This window comes from Eulemur rufifrons, chromosome 28, assembly GCF_041146395.1.
Source record: "Eulemur rufifrons isolate Redbay chromosome 28, OSU_ERuf_1, whole genome shotgun sequence".
NCBI classification, from domain to species: domain Eukaryota; kingdom Metazoa; phylum Chordata; class Mammalia; order Primates; family Lemuridae; genus Eulemur; species Eulemur rufifrons.
The window spans coordinates 64743023-64761382 of NC_091010.1; the positions used below are offsets into that span (position 1 = coordinate 64743023).

At 46.9% G+C, this 18360-nt stretch overlaps 1 protein-coding gene across 1 annotated transcript in view; it reads right to left on the reverse strand.

The window, feature by feature from the left end:
- Positions 1–18360, reverse strand: part of CPXM2 (carboxypeptidase X, M14 family member 2) — a 92340-nt gene that overhangs the window by 44169 nt on the left and 29811 nt on the right. The window contains exon 4 of the mRNA XM_069460256.1: positions 8292–8431. Within this exon, the coding sequence (XP_069316357.1) occupies positions 8292–8431 (140 nt within the window). The remainder of the gene's footprint in view (positions 1–8291; positions 8432–18360) is intronic.

Sequence of the window (18360 nt, forward strand, 5' to 3'; positions counted from 1 at the left end):
AGCGTCATCCCCTACGGAGGACACAGCAAGAAGGCGCCATCTTGGAAGCCCAGAGCCACCCTCAATAGACACCCAATCTGCCAGCACCTGGATCTTGGACTTCTCAGCCTCCAGATCTGTGATAAATAAATTTCTATTATTTATAAATTGCCCAGTCTAAGATAATTTTTGTTATAGCAGCAAGAATGGACTAAGACAGAGGGTTAAACCATGTTACTAGGGCTTTCTGAACCTCAGTTTCCTCATCCATACAATGGGTCAAGAAAAGGACCCGCCTGGCCTGGGCAGGGTTACTGTGAGCACCGCATGAGCTCACACAGGCAAAGTACTGTGCAGCCCTGGCATAGGGAAGCAACGTGTTTTTATTTAAAGAAATTTCCTGCCAGCCAAATTTATTCCAACAAAATACAGATGTGCCATGGGAGTATTTTCACAAAATGTCAGACTCTACTTCTTGGCCCAACATGAATCAGTTGCAAAGTCCTTCCTGGGTGCCCTGGAGGCACTGGGGACACTGGAGGCCCCAGCTCTGATTGAATGGGGATATGGGGTAGAGGGCGGGGTGCAGAGGTGAGGTGAGTCCACCTGTAAATCGGAGCAGCTACAGCCCATTGAGTCTCTGCTACGTGTCCAGGATGTGCTCAGGGCTTCCCCTGGGCATCGCCCTGAACACTCGCCCCCAGCTGAGAGAGCGAGGCTTCTCCTCTTCTTACAGACGGAGGAATGGAGGCTTGGAAGGGTGGTATGACCACCTGGACCACCCACCTGCTCAAGGCTGGTGGCAGCTGCCTCCTGGTTAATGACTCTGAGACCACCCAGAGTGAACAAGGGCCGTGAGAGGACCCAGAATGTGGTCTGAGCACTCCAAGAGGCAGAGCACACTCGGGTTTCGGGTTGGCTGGAGAGAAGAAAGAGGGACGGGTGGGGTTCTGGCATGTGAACAGGACCCTCCACAAAAGGGAAGGAGTCCTAAGAAAGCAGGCAGACACTCACAGGGCTCCCACTGCGTGCCAAGGACTGTCTTAACTGCTTGGTGTGCATTAACTCACTTAACCCCCACAATAACCCGACGTGGTAGCTACTATTATTATCTCCATTTTATAGCTGGAGAAACTGAGGCACAGAAAGGCTCAGATACATGTCCAAGGACTTGCAGCTAGGTAGGTCTGGAATCCCCATCTCACTCTGGAATCTGCACTTTTATCTGCTCTCTGACACCAGGTTGAGGACTGTGTCCCCACAGGGAATACTGTAATATGCTTCCTCCCGGCGGTTCATGCACCAAAGAGCCCCCTCGCTGGGTGGACTCTGGGCTGGCAGGGGCTGTCCAGCCTCCAGAGGAGAGAAGGTCAGGAGGGGCTGGTCACAGAGACCCACCCTGTGCAGGGCTCTAACCTAGCACTGGAGATTCAGGGGCAAACAAACCTTCCTTTCCCCGGGAGCAACATCAGTGCAAGTAACAAACAGATAATAGGTGGTTGGACAAAGCCAAGGGAGGACACCGAGCAACCGAGGATGAATTTTATGGGGTGGTCAGAGAAAGCCTGTGAATGCAAGGAGGAATAAGCCCTCAGGAGAGAGAATGGCAAGTGCAAAGGCCCTGAGGCAGAAGCACGCTTGGTATGCTGAAAAAGGAAAAGGGGGCTCCTGGGCTGGAGTGCAATGAGCAAAGGGAATGAGGCAGGACAGGTGGTGGCCGGTCCCCACAGGGCCTGTGGGTCGAGGGGTGGGGGCATTAGTGAGCCAAACAGGGAGGGGGCCTGCAGCAGGGAGGCCTCCCCACCAGGAAGCAGAGGAAAGAAAAGGCAGGGTATGCCCAGTGACCATCTGGAGGGTTTCCTGGGGAGTCACAGCTGGGGGACCCCTGAATAAAGCAGGTAGGAAGCAGAAGTTTCCTACCCAAGAACAAGCTGAAAATTGTTCCCATTTCAGAGATTTTACCGACTGAGAGCGCATTCCTTAGTCATCCGCACCCAGAAAGCCAAGTATGAGCCGTATGGCCACTTGTGAGAGCTTTATTTAATTCTAAATAATGATCCTTGCATTATTGAAATTTAACATAAAATGCCTAACGACTGCACGCCTGGCCTTCTCCTTGAACTTGGAAATGTTTTCATTAAAACCTTTCTATGTCATGCCAAACTCTGCTGTTCAGAAACTGACAGTCTTCAAAGAGTTTAGAAAGGAGTTCGGAAACTGGCTCTCCCCAGCCCCCCACAGGTGCCAAACATACCATTTCACTGTTAAGTGAGGAGACACAGCACAACACGTTCTGAAAACACACACCCTCTCTCCCAAGAAGACGAGCAAATGATTTATGCTGCATGAAGTGCCAGGCGGCCTCCCCTTGTGCTCTGGCTCCCGAGCTCCTGGCCTGGCCCCGCGACCCTTCCCTCTGCGCCTTGGCCCAGACCCGCCCAGGGACAGGAGAGGACGGCAGAGGCCAGGACAGGTCCTCAGGGAGCAGAGAGCCAGATGCAGTGGAGGAGAAAGGGTGGCACCCGTTGAACACTCCCTGCCGCGAGGATGGGAACCTCGGCCAGGGAAGGCGTTTGGGAAGGTTCCCTCCCCTGTCCTGGCCCGGCATCCTCCAGCTGTGTCTTTACTCTCCTTCATTTCTCCTTCTGCTGCAGACCCCTCTGTCTCCTCAGCTGCCTCCTCGTCCCTCCCTCCTTTGAACCATACTCCAGCCTGCCTGGGAGGGGCTCCCACCAGGGGTGCCGGAAGATTCCGGGGCATCTTCCCCTGGCACCACCTCAGCGCCTCACCCCCTGACCCCAGTCGTCAGCCCCACTGCCCCGTGGAGCCCTCAGACAGGCCACCGCCCTCCCGGCCAAGCCTCCATCGCTTCCGAAACCTCTTCTCCCCCAGGGGCTCCGGAACCAGCCCTGCCCCTCCAGGGGATCAGCCCCGAGCCCGGCCTCACAGCCCTGCACCCCTAACGCAGTCCGCATCCTACCAGCACCGAGATGCCCTGGTCCCTGGCCTCCTCCCTCTGCAACCGCCACCAACTCAGCCACCCCATGGTGGACACATCGCCAAGAGTGCCTGAGGGGACAATGACAGTTGCACGTGCTGAGCCCTCTCTGCAGCTGGAGGAAGAGCCTCCCTGTCCCTTTGCTAAGCCCGGATCTCACACTCTGTAAGCGTCCACTGCCTGAACCTGCCACACTCACGCTCTGCAGAGGGCCCTGCCTGCTCCGCGGAGACGCGTGCTCCCCGCCCTGACTACCTCGGGGAACCAGGACACCCTCCTTTCCAGGGTGGGCCCCCGCACCGGCGCCAGCCGCTCAGGGACCTGCCCCTGCTGCACCCCCACCCCGACGCACTGTCCTCTCAACTGGGTCCTCGCTCCAGGCTAGGGACACACTGTCTTGTGAGAAGCAAGGAGGGCAATCTGCCGCTCCTGTCCCTCTGACTTTGGAACCTTGCCCACTCCTTTCCTTCACACCAGCATTCTCAGAAGAGAAGGTGACACTCGAAATCCCCGAGACTTTCCACCGTCAAACAGAAAGCGAGCGACTGAGGGCTCGGGGGAGCCTGTCAGCCTGGTGTCCTCGGCACAGAGCCCGGCGCGGGGCAGAAGCCCCGTTCATCTTCCTCTAATCAGCCTAACTCCCTCCTACAGACTCGGCCAACGGGTCAGCCTCCCTCAGCACCCCCCTTGCAAACCCGGCGATCCAGCTGCTGCCTCACTTTAACCACAAATTTACAGACTCTCAAGAGATAAGGAGAATCATTCTGTCTATTAAACAGTAAATATTAAAAACATTTGGTTATTTTAAATTGCCCGTATTACTTCCAAGTCATTAGAAGCATCTCTTCACCACAAGCAAAATAATTAACTTTTCAATCATCACGTTGGCTATAATTGTAACAACCATATATCTAATATACTTTCTGCCATTAGGGAAATAAAAAATTGGTTTTTATTAGTATACTAACGTGTCAGTAAATTACAATGCAGTGGGGAAGGATATTTATAATTCTGAAAAACATAAATTATTCAATATCATTAAAACAATTACATTTTATTATTTTCAAATGGCATGAATTATTTGGGAAATCATGAAGACTGGAATTGTAGACTTTATCATCCACTTGGTTACGAACTCAGCAGCCTGTGACCTGGCGGCACCACCGTGCCCCCGCGTCACAGGTCCAACGGCAGGTCCCCGTCTCCATCTCACGTAGACATGTCCTCCGCTGGTTCTCACAGACCCAGGAAAGTATCGGATTCCTGCACCAGACTGAAAAGCTCCCTGCGGGCAGGTCTGTTTCTTGCTCCCTTTTAATCCCCAGTGCTCAGTACAGAGTGCTCAATAAATGTCAAATAAACGAATGAATAAACATATGGAGAACGTCAGGAACAAATAACATTATGGATGTTCATTGCAAAATATCGACTACAAAGTTCCCATGAATTAAAAGCATTAATAGTATTCTTAACTACATATTGCAACTCCAACTATTAGTAAAGTCCCGTATTTCAACAACCGCACAGAAGCCCTTCCAAACAGCAACATCCACTTGGCAAACTCTAGGGGGCCGGAAACCCCTCCTCTTTCCATTTCTAATGCATTAACCAACCAAAGTGCAACACTCATTGAGATTAGGGTTCGCTCTACACACTTAACTGGAAAAATCAAACTCAAATTCCAGCTCTGCCATTGCTTGTCGTGGTTTGACTTCCACCTGTGCCTGCGACCCTGCAGGTTTTGGGGAGCCGCAGAGGGGCTGTGGGTAGTGGGCAGGATTGGAACCTGCACAGACGCACCCTCAGGCTGTGCATGAAGCTTCTACACAGAGACACTTCCATGAATCTGTCCTTCAGGAGTGTTCAATGGGAGAGGCCCAAGCAGGCGACCCCCCCCACCCCCGGACTCACGGGGAGCAGTCTCACCTGCCTACATTTCTAAATGTTTCCAAGAAAGGTTTTGAGAGAAGAGTCTGTAGCTAAAAATAAAGCTTGGAAACCACTGTTCTAGATAAACCTAAAGAGGTATGGAGGGAACCATTTGCTGAGCATTTATTAGGTGCTGGCTAATTTTAAAACATTATAATATAATTTCATTGAACCCTCACCACATCTTTATGAGATAGAGAACAGTTATTCCAGTTTAGAGAACATAAAACTGAGGTTCAGAGCAGGGAAATCCCGTAACCATCTAGAGCCAAGAGCCCCGTCGTGATTCCAAAGCCACAACTGTTCTCTGAGCCATCGTCCAGCTCTAGAAGTCTCTGTGACCTCCCAACCTTCCCACCTCCTGCCCCTCCACGCTCCTCCCTTACATTTTAAGCCCACTCTCGGTAATTTAGTCATAGATTAGTTAACTCATTACCATTCAGTGTGAAGGAACTTTCGTCACCTTTTTGCTTCACAGTGATGTCCATTCACTAGAGAGTCAGTCCTCGAGCATCTAAAGACGCCCGGAACTGGGCGAGGTCCCAGGGACACACTGTCAGGACACGGCCTCTACCATCGAGGCACTCACTGACTAGTGGGAAGAAACACAGCGCCAATAAATGGAAATATTAAAGATGGAACCACCTCCGTCTGTGCTGGGAACAGTGCGAGGACGGAGTCGTGGGACAGGGAAAGGGGACAATTGCTATCGCCTTTACCATCAGTGGTCAGTGACATCTGTGGCTGGCATGTTTCCTGGTCGTGGTGGAATAGAACCCCACCGCCTGCAGCATTACCCAGGCCTCGGAGAAGACGGTCAGATACCAACATGTGCCCTCGGCCCGTTTCCTCTTCGGTCCTGGGGGCGAAGGTACTATTCAGATTTCTCTTCATTGTCCCTGAAGAATAATTTGACTTGAAATACATTTAGACATTTAAAAAAAATCGATTCTCTAAAAGTAATTCCATCCCTTGCCTTCCCACTCAGATGTTCCTGTCCTAGCCAAGCCAAGGAAAGATACTGTTCCGCTGCAGTTTCTGACTCCCTTGTGTTTCTAGGGGAAATGCAATATGAGCGTCATACCTACCTTGCTCTTATTTTCTAATCCAATAACAACCGACTACTGGATCTCGGATGACAGCGGTCAGACAGGTTAATGTCCACGCATTAAGGCAAAATCCCTGTGTCTCATCCCTATAGGCAATCTCAAACCACTTAAGTTTCCATTTTTCTTGAGCAATCCAACATTTTCCCCCAAAATTCTTGCCTTTCAGAAAATAAACAGTGAAAATATCGTCATGGTAATGAAGCACTGACGAAAGCAAAATGCACACCACAGAGCGAAACTCAGCAGCTGTGAACACAAACATAAATGCCACCGAAAAGCAAAGTGGATGAAATGCGATATACGAAACAGCACAAATACATATCCAAATGTTGTCAAAATGCACAAATTACCTAGCTCTGGAAATTTAGTTGAAGAAAATAATTCAAATGAAGAAAAAAGTATAAAAATTCTTTCTTATAATATGACATGTGACAACAGAAAATTCGGATGGTGATAGAGCCGTGGCTGAGTGAATTATAGGCTATTAAAAATGAGCATTAGGAAGCCCGAGTAAGAGCCTGAAACACATTGCTGATATGTCTTTAAGTTTAAAACAACATAACTGAATACGTAATATGACTGCAATATGGGAAATTAATTCTGTTTGCATAAGGACCATGAAATCATGGGATATGTTTTAAAATGTTGCTAGATGTTATAATGTTGTCTTTACAATAAAAAAATTCAGAGGAAAACAGGTAATGAGTCACTGCCTGACAATTGTCACTACGTAAGACACAGTGTCCCTTTGCAGGGACAATGACAGACAGGTGAGCAGATTCAATGCGAACACACATGCCAGGTTCATCTCTCTTAACCCAGTTTATTTATTGATGTTGACCTTTCCAGAAATTAAAGTCAATCTAGTCAGCAAATTACTGTCTGATTTTACGTGATTGCCAAGAGGTAATTAGTAAATATTGAAAGATGCCAGAAACGGGGTTCAGGAGTGCAGTGCGGATGTGAGGGGAGCGGCTGCCAGCGGGAGGCTCTTAGCTGACAGGGACCAAGACTGGTTTCCTAACGTTCAAGTGTGGGGCATCGGGGATCTTAGCTTCTCACTGTAAAATTCAGAAAGCACCTGAGGTCCCGCTGGCCCTGGCCCACCCCGCCCTCTGCCCCCACCCCGTGCACCCCAGTCTCTGGCACCCACTGTCCACACGGCTGGAGCCACAGGACCATCCCCACGGATGCAGCCCCATCTCTGTCTCCAGAACCTTCCCCGAGCTGAGGTCAACAGGGTGTTTTCCATATTTTTTATATCATATGTGTTTATTGAATTTTTTGTTTACTGTTGTAAAATATACATAACGTAAAATGTACCATTTTAACCATTTTTCGGTGTACAGCTTTGTGGCCTTAGGTACGTTCTCACGGTTGTGTAACCAACACCAGCATCCATCTCTAGAACTTTGCATCATGTCATACGGAACCTCTGTCCTCATCAAACAGTAACTCCCCCTCCCCCTCCCCCGGCCCCTGCAACCACCATTCTACTTCCGTCTATGAATCTGACTACTCTAGGTCCCCACGCAGGTGGAATCGTCCTTGTCCTTTTGTGACCGGCTTACTGCACAAGGTTCAGCCACGTGTAGCATATGTCAGCGTTTCCTGCCTCTTTAAGGTTGAATGATCTATTCCGCCACATCCATATGCCACAAGATGGGGGGTCTTCAGGGGCCACAGCCCTCTGGGAATTACCATGAGGGCACACCTGCCACTGACCCAGCCCTGACCCCAAGCGTAATTCTGAGGAACGGGCTCCTTCTCGCTCTCAGCCCCACACTGTGTCATCCTTCACCTCTACTTCTCTGGCGCTCCCTCGCCGGGAACCTGCCCAGGCCTGCAGCCTTTCTTCCCGGAGACTAGACGGTGGGTACGTGCCCTCCACCCCAGGGCCGTGTGCTCACGCGTGTCCAGAGGTCCCACCTCAGCCGTGTTCTGTCCACTAGTTGGCATGTCAACACCTCACCAGGCATCCAAGGTGGCAGCCACCTGCCTAAACTGCACAGCTCTGACTGTGCTTTTGTCTACTCCGCCTTCCTGCCCGGCGGTCCCTCTCTCCATTCCTGTACAGGAGAAGGTGTGGTCCTAAGAGACTCACCTTCCCAGGGGACCTGTGTCCACAGCCCACCCAGCCCCCGGCCCCCCGCTGCAATGTTTTTCTCTTCTACTGCCCGTCACCAGCCACCTCTCCGAGACTCCCGTCTGTCCAGACCCTCGAACGCTAGACCCGAGACACAGAGCCCAGACGACACAGGTCTGGGCACACTCACAGCCAGAGCGAGTTCCTTCCTTGGGTGATGACGCCCGTGAACCTGGTCAGGCGCCTGGCGTCCACCTCGATCCACTGGTGGAGGTCGTTCCTCCCCGCGCACCACGCCCCGTCGTAGAAATCGTTCTCGTTAATCCCCGCCTGCAAAGAAAGGGGAGTTCTTCAGAAGGACTCTGAACCGAAGAAAATGAAGACACATCTTTTCCTGAGACTGAGAGGAAAGGAGGGGTGATAGGGGAAGAAAATGAGGAAGGTGGTAAAGAAAAACTAATTGTGCCCCAAAGTCCTTATTCTCAATCATAAAAGGGAGCTGCTTAGTATTAACAAGTTGGAAATATTTCCATATGTTATGTCCTCTTTTTGCCCATGTGAAAGATGAAATTTAATGAGTTCTCCTATTACTCATGCACCTAACGCACACGAAGCATCTCCCACGTACCAGCCCACACACGCCAGGTGCTGGGGCTGCGAAGGTGAGCGGCTCCTTCCCAGAACCTCGCCATCCGGGCAGGAAGACAGACAGGAAAACAAGGGAATTAGAACACGGTACGGCACGTGCTGTGCTGGGTCTATGAGCACGCTGCTGAGGGAGCATTTAAGGATAGCACAACCGACTCAGTCTCAGCGAGACCAGACTACACCACTGTGGCTGTTAACAGATGCAATCACAGCTCACTACAGCCTGGAACTCCTGGGTTCAAGCGATCCTCCACCTCAAGTCTCCCAAGTATCTGGGACTAAAGGCACACACCACTGTGCCCGTCCCCAAAATTCTTCCGATATAAATTTCCAAGGTAGTTTCTGCTCTGGAATTTTCCCTCTATTATCACCATTTCAAGAGAGAATTGCCTGACTGTCCCTCGTCCTTGCCAAAAAAAAAAAGGACATTTGAACCAAGTGAAGCATCCTGGTTTACTAAGACCCTTTCTGCACTTACCCTATTTTTCCATGGCTATTTCACAAGGACATAGTCAGATGAGAAAAAGTCTGAATGTTAAAAATGAAGCCAGCCCATTTTTCCTACCTCTAAGCACTTTTCAGCCCAAATTCTGGGAACAACATTACTTTTAACGGGCAAGGGAAACGTGAATTTAAGAGTCCAGCTATAACAGACAAATGACCTGGCCAAGGGTTCCACTAGCAAAACTCTATCCCCGACTGCACCAGCTAACATGAGCCTCGCATCAGGACCAAACCCTCGTCTGTGCCCTCCCAACCCACTCCTCAAATAATCTTGAAGGAACTTAGAGGGCAAATGCTAGAATGCTAACGTATCACAGGCTTATAGAAGTGCTATCATCTCAAATGAAGGTGAATTTAAAAAACCTATTAGTCAACACCTCCGGAAACCCAAGCTCTTGATTAACCAGCGCATCAGTGTCTCAAGGCACAAGTGTCTGTAATGAGGACCTGGAGGTGCTGCCCGGCTCTGCCTTCCAGAATCATCAAAGAAAGGCTCAGCTTTGCAGGCATGTGTTACCAGTGCTTTGGTGCGTTCAGTTACAGTCTAATTCTAAAGCAGTGATGGTGTCTCTCTGTTAAGCGTAACGTCTCAGTTTCCCACTCTGCAGTCAAGGAGGTCACGGTAGCAGCTTGAAGGCTGTAGTTACCCAATCACTCCCTTTCTGTATTTCTTGGCAGTTATCCTCCTAATAACAGACATTTACAACACATTAGTGACCTACAATATCACAACTCATCTTTTCAAGAAATCATAACATGCATTTATTTTTTGTAGCAGTTCCCCTTTTCTTGTAAACAGCCCAGAGACTGGGGTTTAGAACAGTCTGATGCATTCGGCACAGTGAACTTTCACTGTACTTTGACTGTATGTCAAATACTGGCCTAGACAATAGGAAGACAGCTGTGGAAACATCTGCAGCCTCGTCCCCTTGGAGCTCAGGGGGGGCAGGAGGACTGAGGCCTACACGTGGCACCTGTGTCTTGGTCTTGTCATCTTAAAATCAACCACCATACAGAGTGTTGGTTAAGAGTGTGTGATTTGATGTCCCACTGCCAGGGCGAGACATCAGGGCCACTTACACACCATAAACTCCAGCAATTTGCCTAAGTGCTCTGTGCCTCAGTTTCCCCATCTGTTAACATGGGGACAAGGATAATTTATCCCTCAGAGTGTTCACAGTGCTCACAACACGGCCTGGCACATAAAAACAAGCACTCCATAAATGTTAGTTATCAGAATATTTAAAACGATGAATATTTGATTAGCACTGGCAAAATGTGGAAATAGGGGTGCTTTATGAATTATTTATTTTTTTTACAAAACGATAGAGAATTATGGGACTATTCCAGTTCATGGCTGTCACATTTTCTCCCCCATCACATATCCAGAACGGAGTTATAAAATCTGAAGAAAGTGGAGGCCCACAATCTAAAGTTCTCAAGAGTCCATGCTGCCCCTCCAGGGCACACGTGGCAATGTCTGAAGCCGTTTTGGACTGCCGCAACTAGGGGAGGGGTGTGCTCCCAGTCTCCAGCGGGCAGAGGCCAGGGATCCTGCTAGACACCCTACAGTGCACAAGACAGCCCTGCAACAAAGAAGTGCCCAACCCAAACGTCAGTAGTGCCAAGGTCTACGGCTAAGCAGACAAGAAGACAGCGGCCCCATAGCCCGAGATGTTTGCCTAACAGAATCATGGAAACCTGAAGGAAACTCTCCACCGAAGTCTACTGACCAGGATTTGGAATTACATTTAAGGCTCCTGGGTTAGCCAGCCTGGATATTTTGCTTCTGCTGCCAATCTCAGCTCTTTTTGAGCACACTAGACAATTAAAGGTAGGACAGTGTCAGGGGAATGGACAGCCCTTCCCGAAGATGACTCACAGGGAAATGACAGCCATCTCTGCAAAATCAATTGTGAACTTAAAAAGCAAGTGCCTGGAAGAATTCAGTGAAAGAGGAGGTACCAGCCCCACAGATGTCACCAAATCACACCCCAGTGCAATAAATGATATTCGTATATGCCTCTGAGAGACCAAGAAAAGAGTACATTCATCTCTTTCGGTTTAATAATGTAGGGAAATACTTGATAAATTCTGGAGAAATTTCAATTAAAAGTTGGTGAAATAAAGTTTGACTCCTGAAAGCATAACCTAGTCTTGAAAATATCACTAACATAGAATAATTCTTTCTACTACAGCACCAAATAAATTGAGAATTAATGCAATTTTCTCAAGGCAATTAGATTTTATGCATCACTTTTTACCTTAAGAAAACACACCAATGCACCTAACAGACTCAATTTTGCTTCAGATAAGTGTGGGAATTATTAAATCCATAACAAAGAAAAAACCTGGCACTAAGATCAATCTAACAGGATTTTTCTCTTTCAAGGTGATGACATAAACATATTAGTTTTTCTGTGTTCTTCACTCAAAAATCCCCCACCCAAACAAATAAAACAAGATGCAGAAATACAACTTCAACCTCTGATAAAACTATAAGACATTTATAATCCCCAACATACAATATGTGAAGACAGAAATCAGATGGAGGAACCCTGAATGAGAAAAGGAAGTGCAAACCTCAAAACAGCACAGCAATGAGAAGCAAGCCACCAGGAACTTCAGCAAAGCTCTGAACCTAGTTCTGAGACCTCGTGGAAGGGAAGGGGTAGGCAGGACTGAAACAGAGAATTGCTTCAGAGTGCGTATTTAAAAAAAAAAAAAATTAGATCCCCACATCCCCACCCTGACTCCACAGAGGACCTGAAATTTTTCTATTAAAAAACAGCAAACTGTAGAGGCTCTGGGTTGGGGGACACCAGGCACAGAGTAGGGCAGGTGTGCTGTGATGCATAGAAACAGGGACCTCAGCAGGTGGCAGCACGCTGCAGGGGGAGCTGCCTCAGCTCCCTTCCCCCACAGCTGGGGAACACCATGCAGCCAAGCTTGCAACAAACACGAGAAGATAAACATAAAATATAACAGAGAGTAGAAAAAACTCAAAAAACTATAATTAATATCCCTAGAAAGAAGACTTGCTTTCATGAAACAAGAACAGGATATTCCGTAAAAGGAAAAAGCATTAAACAAGAAAGAGCTCTTAGAAACCAGGAATGTCAAAGCTGAAAATTTTTAAAAGTCAATAGAAAGGCTAGAAAGACAAAATGAAGAAATCTCACAGGAAGTAAAACAATATATTATAAAATAGGCAATAGAAGAAAAATAAGAAAAGCAGAGGAAGAAATCCAAAAGAATTTTAGGGGGAAATAAATAAACAAATAAAAGCTATAAGAGAACCTCCCAGATCTGAAAGGCTTATGTCTCCAAAACACCAAGAATCTAGTTCTTAGGGAATAAACTAAGACCCACATCAAGGCATATCATTGTGAAACTTCCAGACAAACATTAGAAATAAGGAGAAGCTCTAAAAGCTTCCAAAGAGGAAACAAATCATAAAACAAATACACAAAAACAAAGAAAGAAGAATGAAAATGGAACCAGAATTCTCAGTAGCAGTATCTGAAGCCAGAGGAAAGCCAGGAGAGTGCCTTCAAAATTCCAAAGGAAAAGATTTTCATCCTAGAATGTTACCCTCAAACAAACTACCAATCATTATGGTAAAATAAAGATATTTTTAGGTTGATAGATCTTCAAAAAATTTATTTCTTATGCACCATTTCCACGAAGCTACTAGAGGATGCACTCCACAAAAATGAGGCAGAACAACAAAAAAAGGGAATATATTGAATCCAGAAATCAAGGGTTCCAACCAAGGAGAGGATTCTCAGAATGCGGGTGAAGAAGTCCCGAGACAAGAGACATGCAAGAGACCAGGGAGCAGCCCAGTCAGAACTCGCAGGTCAATGGGCTCCGGAAGGGACATCCAACAGAAACATAAAAAACAAAAGTGGACTAGAAATCACCAAACAGGCTTGGCCTCATAACAATTATATGAAAGGATTTTTTACAGACCCAGAACTATTATAGGAAAAGATGTTTTTAAAAATCTAAGCAGGTCTAGGAAAACCAAACGTTGTCATATAATGATATAAAATGAATATTTCTTGGCTCAGTAGGAAGCAACACTTACATAGATGAAAACTTGAATATAGATTTACCCAAAAATTGAAATATAATTTTATTGGAAAGACTGAAGAGGGGAAACGGGGTGAAAGAAACGAGCTGATAGCTTCATCTTCCATAATAAGAATCTAAAAAATAAAGTCAAAAATCTATAAAACAGGCCGGGCGCGGTGGCTCACGCCTGTAATCCTAGCACTCTGGGAGGCCGAGGCGGGTGGATTGCTCAAGGTCAGGAGTTCGAGACCAGCCTGAGCGAGACCCCGTCTCTACTAAAAATAGAAAGACATTATATGGACACCTAAAAATCTATATAGAAAAAAATTAGCCGGGCATAGTGGCACATGCCTGTAGTCCCAGCTACTCGGGAGGCTGAGGCAGTAGGATCGCTTAAGCCCAGGAGTTTGAGGTTGCTGTGAGCTAAGCTGACGCCACGGCACTCACTCTAGCCTGGGCAACAAAGTGAGACTCTGTCTCAACAAAAAAAAAAAAAAAAAAAAAAAAAAAAAAAAAAAAAAAAAAAAAAATCTATAAAACAATACATGTCAATATGTGCATATTATTAGAAATAAAGATTTAAATTATCAAAAAGAGGTTAAAGTAGCTGCCCAATCCACATAGTATTTGAGGGCAGTCAGGGGTGGAACATATTTGACAGGAGATCACTGCTTTTTTGTTATAATCTTTTTAATATTTTTACTTGCTTTTAATACAGACTACATTTTAATTTTTAAAAACAGAAGGAAAGGGATGCATAGATATAGAGGGTGACTGATGGAAAGCCTACTTTTTATTCTTTCATTTTCCAGGTATCTATAGAGCATTCACTGTGAGCCAGGCACAATCATGCAAAGTGCTTTATGGTAGATGGAAATACAGTGAATCTCAAAATCATTCTGCCGTAGTGAAGTCATTGATCTGCATTGAACATATTTCATGATCATGGGCTGCCTCTATACAGAAACATCTGGAAGCAAATTAAAAAGTCATATCCAAGTGAAAACGTAATTATTTAGCGATTCCAGGATACCTGACTTACAGCTGCTACTCTGCAGACATAGCCCAGGGCTACTTGGACAGAAGCAGAATAAAGTGATCGTCATTTTAAAATATTTTGGAGAAAAAAAATCTCAGAAGCCATGGCTGAAACTTTATAGGTTACCAACAAATTACCACCTTTTGGGAGGGGTGACTTACCTAAAAATGTTAGATGTGACATCTGATTAGTACAGTTAAGTAATCTGCCACAAAATGGCCAAAATGTGGTCTGAATGTCTACTCCCAATAAACTTGTGTGATAAATCTCTGAGAAACGCATAAAACTTCCCAGGTGCAAATCAGCTGATCCTTCGACAAATTAGCAAAGCACTTTGTCTCAATTCAGACCTTAATCATCAGTAAAGTTGGTTACGAAGAAATATTCCTTGTTTGGAGGAGCCATTTTAGAAACCCAAAACCAATTTCTTAACTACTTCCTTGTATTGGTCAAGGAAACCAGTAAGTATCTAAAGTTTGAAATTGAAAACATTTAAAAGTAAAATCTATTCAGTGCACCATAAGCCATTTATTAATTATTTAAAAGATGAGGAAAGAAATATAGTAATTGAAAAAGAAAACTAAAGAATGTTTTCACATCAACATTCTAATTCAATTCAACCAAACTCTGGGAAAGGCTTTGGCTGTTAAAATTGGGTGTCTATGGGATAAGTTTAATTATGAAAATAAACAACTATTGATCCCCGTATCGGCAGCCCACGGAAAGACAGCGAGTGGGCCCCTCCCACGGCAGGGCGGTCGCGCAGCACGCACAGCGCCCTGGAGCCCTGTGCAGTCTGATTTCAAGCCCTGGCTCTGCAGCTCATTATTTATACATCTCCAAATAGGTCGGTCAGTCTGTAAAATGGGGATAGAAATGAGTCCTCGTGGCAGGACCGTTGCCATGGCTACACAGATCATGCGTGTTTTCTACAGAGCCTGGCACAGAATAAGCACTCAGTACACGGGAGCCAGTGCGGGCACAAGCACCACTCACTCTGTTTGCTGGGTACCTGCTACGACTTAGGGATTAATTCCATTTACGACACGATCTAAGTTTTCTTCTATTAATAGGTGAGTTTGGTCCATTTAGCCAGTGACAGATGTTCTTTGTCTGAATGAGTCACCAACTTTTCTTAGCTAGTCTATTATTATTGCCGCTTTGGCTTTTGTTTTATCTTTATCTATTGACCTGTTTTCTTTGCTTTAGGGGCATAATTGCTCTGAAAATTTTAAATGTCTCTATCTTTGTGTTCACAGTTGATTTAGTAACTCTGTCTTTACGTAACATACTTAATTCTGTATTTTCTTAGAAGGTACCTGTCCCCTCCCTACCATGGAAGTGATGACATCGTTATTTCTGCTTCCTGCTACTTCTCCTCCTTCCCCTTCATCACCGAATTTCAATTATTCTCTTATTCTTTTTTAAAACTCTAAATCAAATATACCTCTCTGACTTACCAGCTTTTTCATAAACTTTTCACTGAATTTTAAAATACAGAGAAAAGCTCACCAATCCTCAGTGTGCAGTTCAATAGATTTTTACGAAGTGCACGACCCACGTAACCACACCCAGACCAAGGTGCAGAACACTCCCAGAAGGCCAGAAGCCTCCCCAGCTCTGGCAGACACAGCCTTCCCCCAGCAACAGCCATTGCTCTGACTTCCATCTCCCTAGACTGGTTTTCCTGTTTTTAAATTTCACATAAATGAAACTTACCGTAAATACTCTTTTGTGTCTGGCTTCTTCAGCTCAATACCATACCTGGGAGGTTCATCCACGTGATCGCATGGATGGGAATTACTCCTTTTCACTGCTGTATAGTATTTCATCATTTGCACATGCGGTGACTTGTCAATCGTCCTGTCTATGGACATGTGGATTGTTTCCACTTGGGGGCTATAAATAATGCTGCTATGAACATACATGTACAAGTGTTCTCACGTACATGTGAACACATCTCTCTGTAGGCAGAAGAGTGAATCTGTTAGGTCACTGCATACGAGAATGCTCAGCTTTAGTAGATACAGTGGCCCCTGTTATCTCAAGTTTCACTTTCCACAGTTTCAGTCACCTGCGGTCAACCAAGGTCTGAAAATAATAAATGGGAAATTCTAGAAATAAATAATTCATGACTTTTCAATGCCATGTCCTTATGAGTTAGGGTGAGGAACTCTCTCCCGCCATGCTGCCCCCTTGCTGGGACGGGAATCTTCCCTCTGTCCAGAAGATCCGTGCTGTCTCCCCTCACCCGTTAGTCACTTAGCGCTGGACAGGCAACCAGAAGGTCCACGGCCACGAGGCATCACTCCAGAAGGCACAAGGCGTGACGACCACGGCGTGGACACACAGGCTCCAGGGTGCAGCTGCTGACGTCCCTCAGACTTCTCTGGGCCTGCCCAGATGTGGGCCCGGGAGGTCCCAGGGGCGGCGCGAGCCAGTGGTCAGAGGGATAAGCCACGAGCTGGGAGGCAGGGGAGGCCACGAGCCGCTGACCAAGCGGAGCCATCGTGTGGGTGCAGAGCGGCAGGAAGGAGCCCCGTGTTCATCTGTGGCCAGAAAACTGGGATTTGAGTCTCGGGTCTGCACTCACTCACTGCGGGGTCAGGGCAGGTCACTTTGCCTCTGACGTCAGTCCCCTTATCTCCCAAACAGAGCTATTCCTCTGAGTATACTGATGATTACATGCAATAATAATTTTATGAAATTCAATAGCATGTTAAATTCGCAGAGCAAGTGGAACAGAATCTACATCTGTGGTTCACTAACAATCTGTGATTCATGGGCCAAGGAGGTTTCAGGGACTTCGGGGCTCCCTTTCGCTGTGGCTGCGTTGTTCTTCTACCTGCCCGTGTGTCTATGATGTAAGCCTCTCGAGAAATGAACACGATACATTCTCTTCATTACGGTAAATACTTTGATTTTTCCAAGAGAGCCATAATTTAAAATATTTGGTCCTGTTATTCCCATAAAAGTGCAAATACCCAAAATTCCAGCATCTTGGCCTCCAAACACTGTCTCCCAGACTGGCGTTTGAAGCCAGATGCAGAACAAAATCCCTTTATCAGAACAAACATGACATTCCTTGCCTTGGAAACTATTTCTACTGTGATTATTTCTGTCTTCACAGCACCTAGTACATATATAGCCCCCAAGAAGGACTTCTTGAGTCACAACAAGCTTTTGTGCAACCAGAAAAAAACAAAAAAACAAAACTGAAGGCTGAGCACCCAGAGAATGGGGAAGGTGCGAAGGAACAGATGGGCTGTCGGGTCAAAGACTCGGGTCAGAGTCCGGCAACAGGCAGGTGTGGGCTGAGCACAGGGCGAAGCTGAGAAAGGGAGCTGCCGAGGTGGTCCACGTCCTTCCTGCTGGGAGAAATGTGGGCTCCGCGTTTGGGCAAGGGGAGGCCCCAGGAGCACCAGGGCCAAAAGACAGAAGGCGACTGGGTGTGGGACGTGCCCAGGCACAGGAGCTGCGACATCGGGGTACCTATTAGTAGTCAGTTCAGCGTTCTGTGGGGCACGTACGAAGCCACGGGCAGCGGCCGCCGCCAAGGGTCACAGCCCGTTTCAGGTAAAAAGGTGATGAGAACGCTGGAACTAGATCCTAATGTCGGCATCTGGCGCTCCGCAGAGTTCCTTTCAAGAAATGACTGAAGAGCCAAGTTGCGCTTCCTGCCAGTGGCGCGGGGGCAATGGCTCTGACAGACACCAAGACCATGACCAGACATTTCCGCGTGAAAGAGCCACAGGAGTCGAGCTCCTCCGAGGGGCCAAACTCTGAGTCATTTCTAACACTCCCGGCGCAAGACGTGGGCCACAGGCTGTCAAATGACCGTGACAGATCGTCACAAAGACATGCAGACGTGTGAAGACAGTGTACCACGTTTTCTCTGGTGACCTCAAAATGTCAACTCTCTCTTCCAAGCTCTGATCTGAGCATAAACTTTCTTACATCCCCAATTACTGGCAGAAATCGTGGTGCT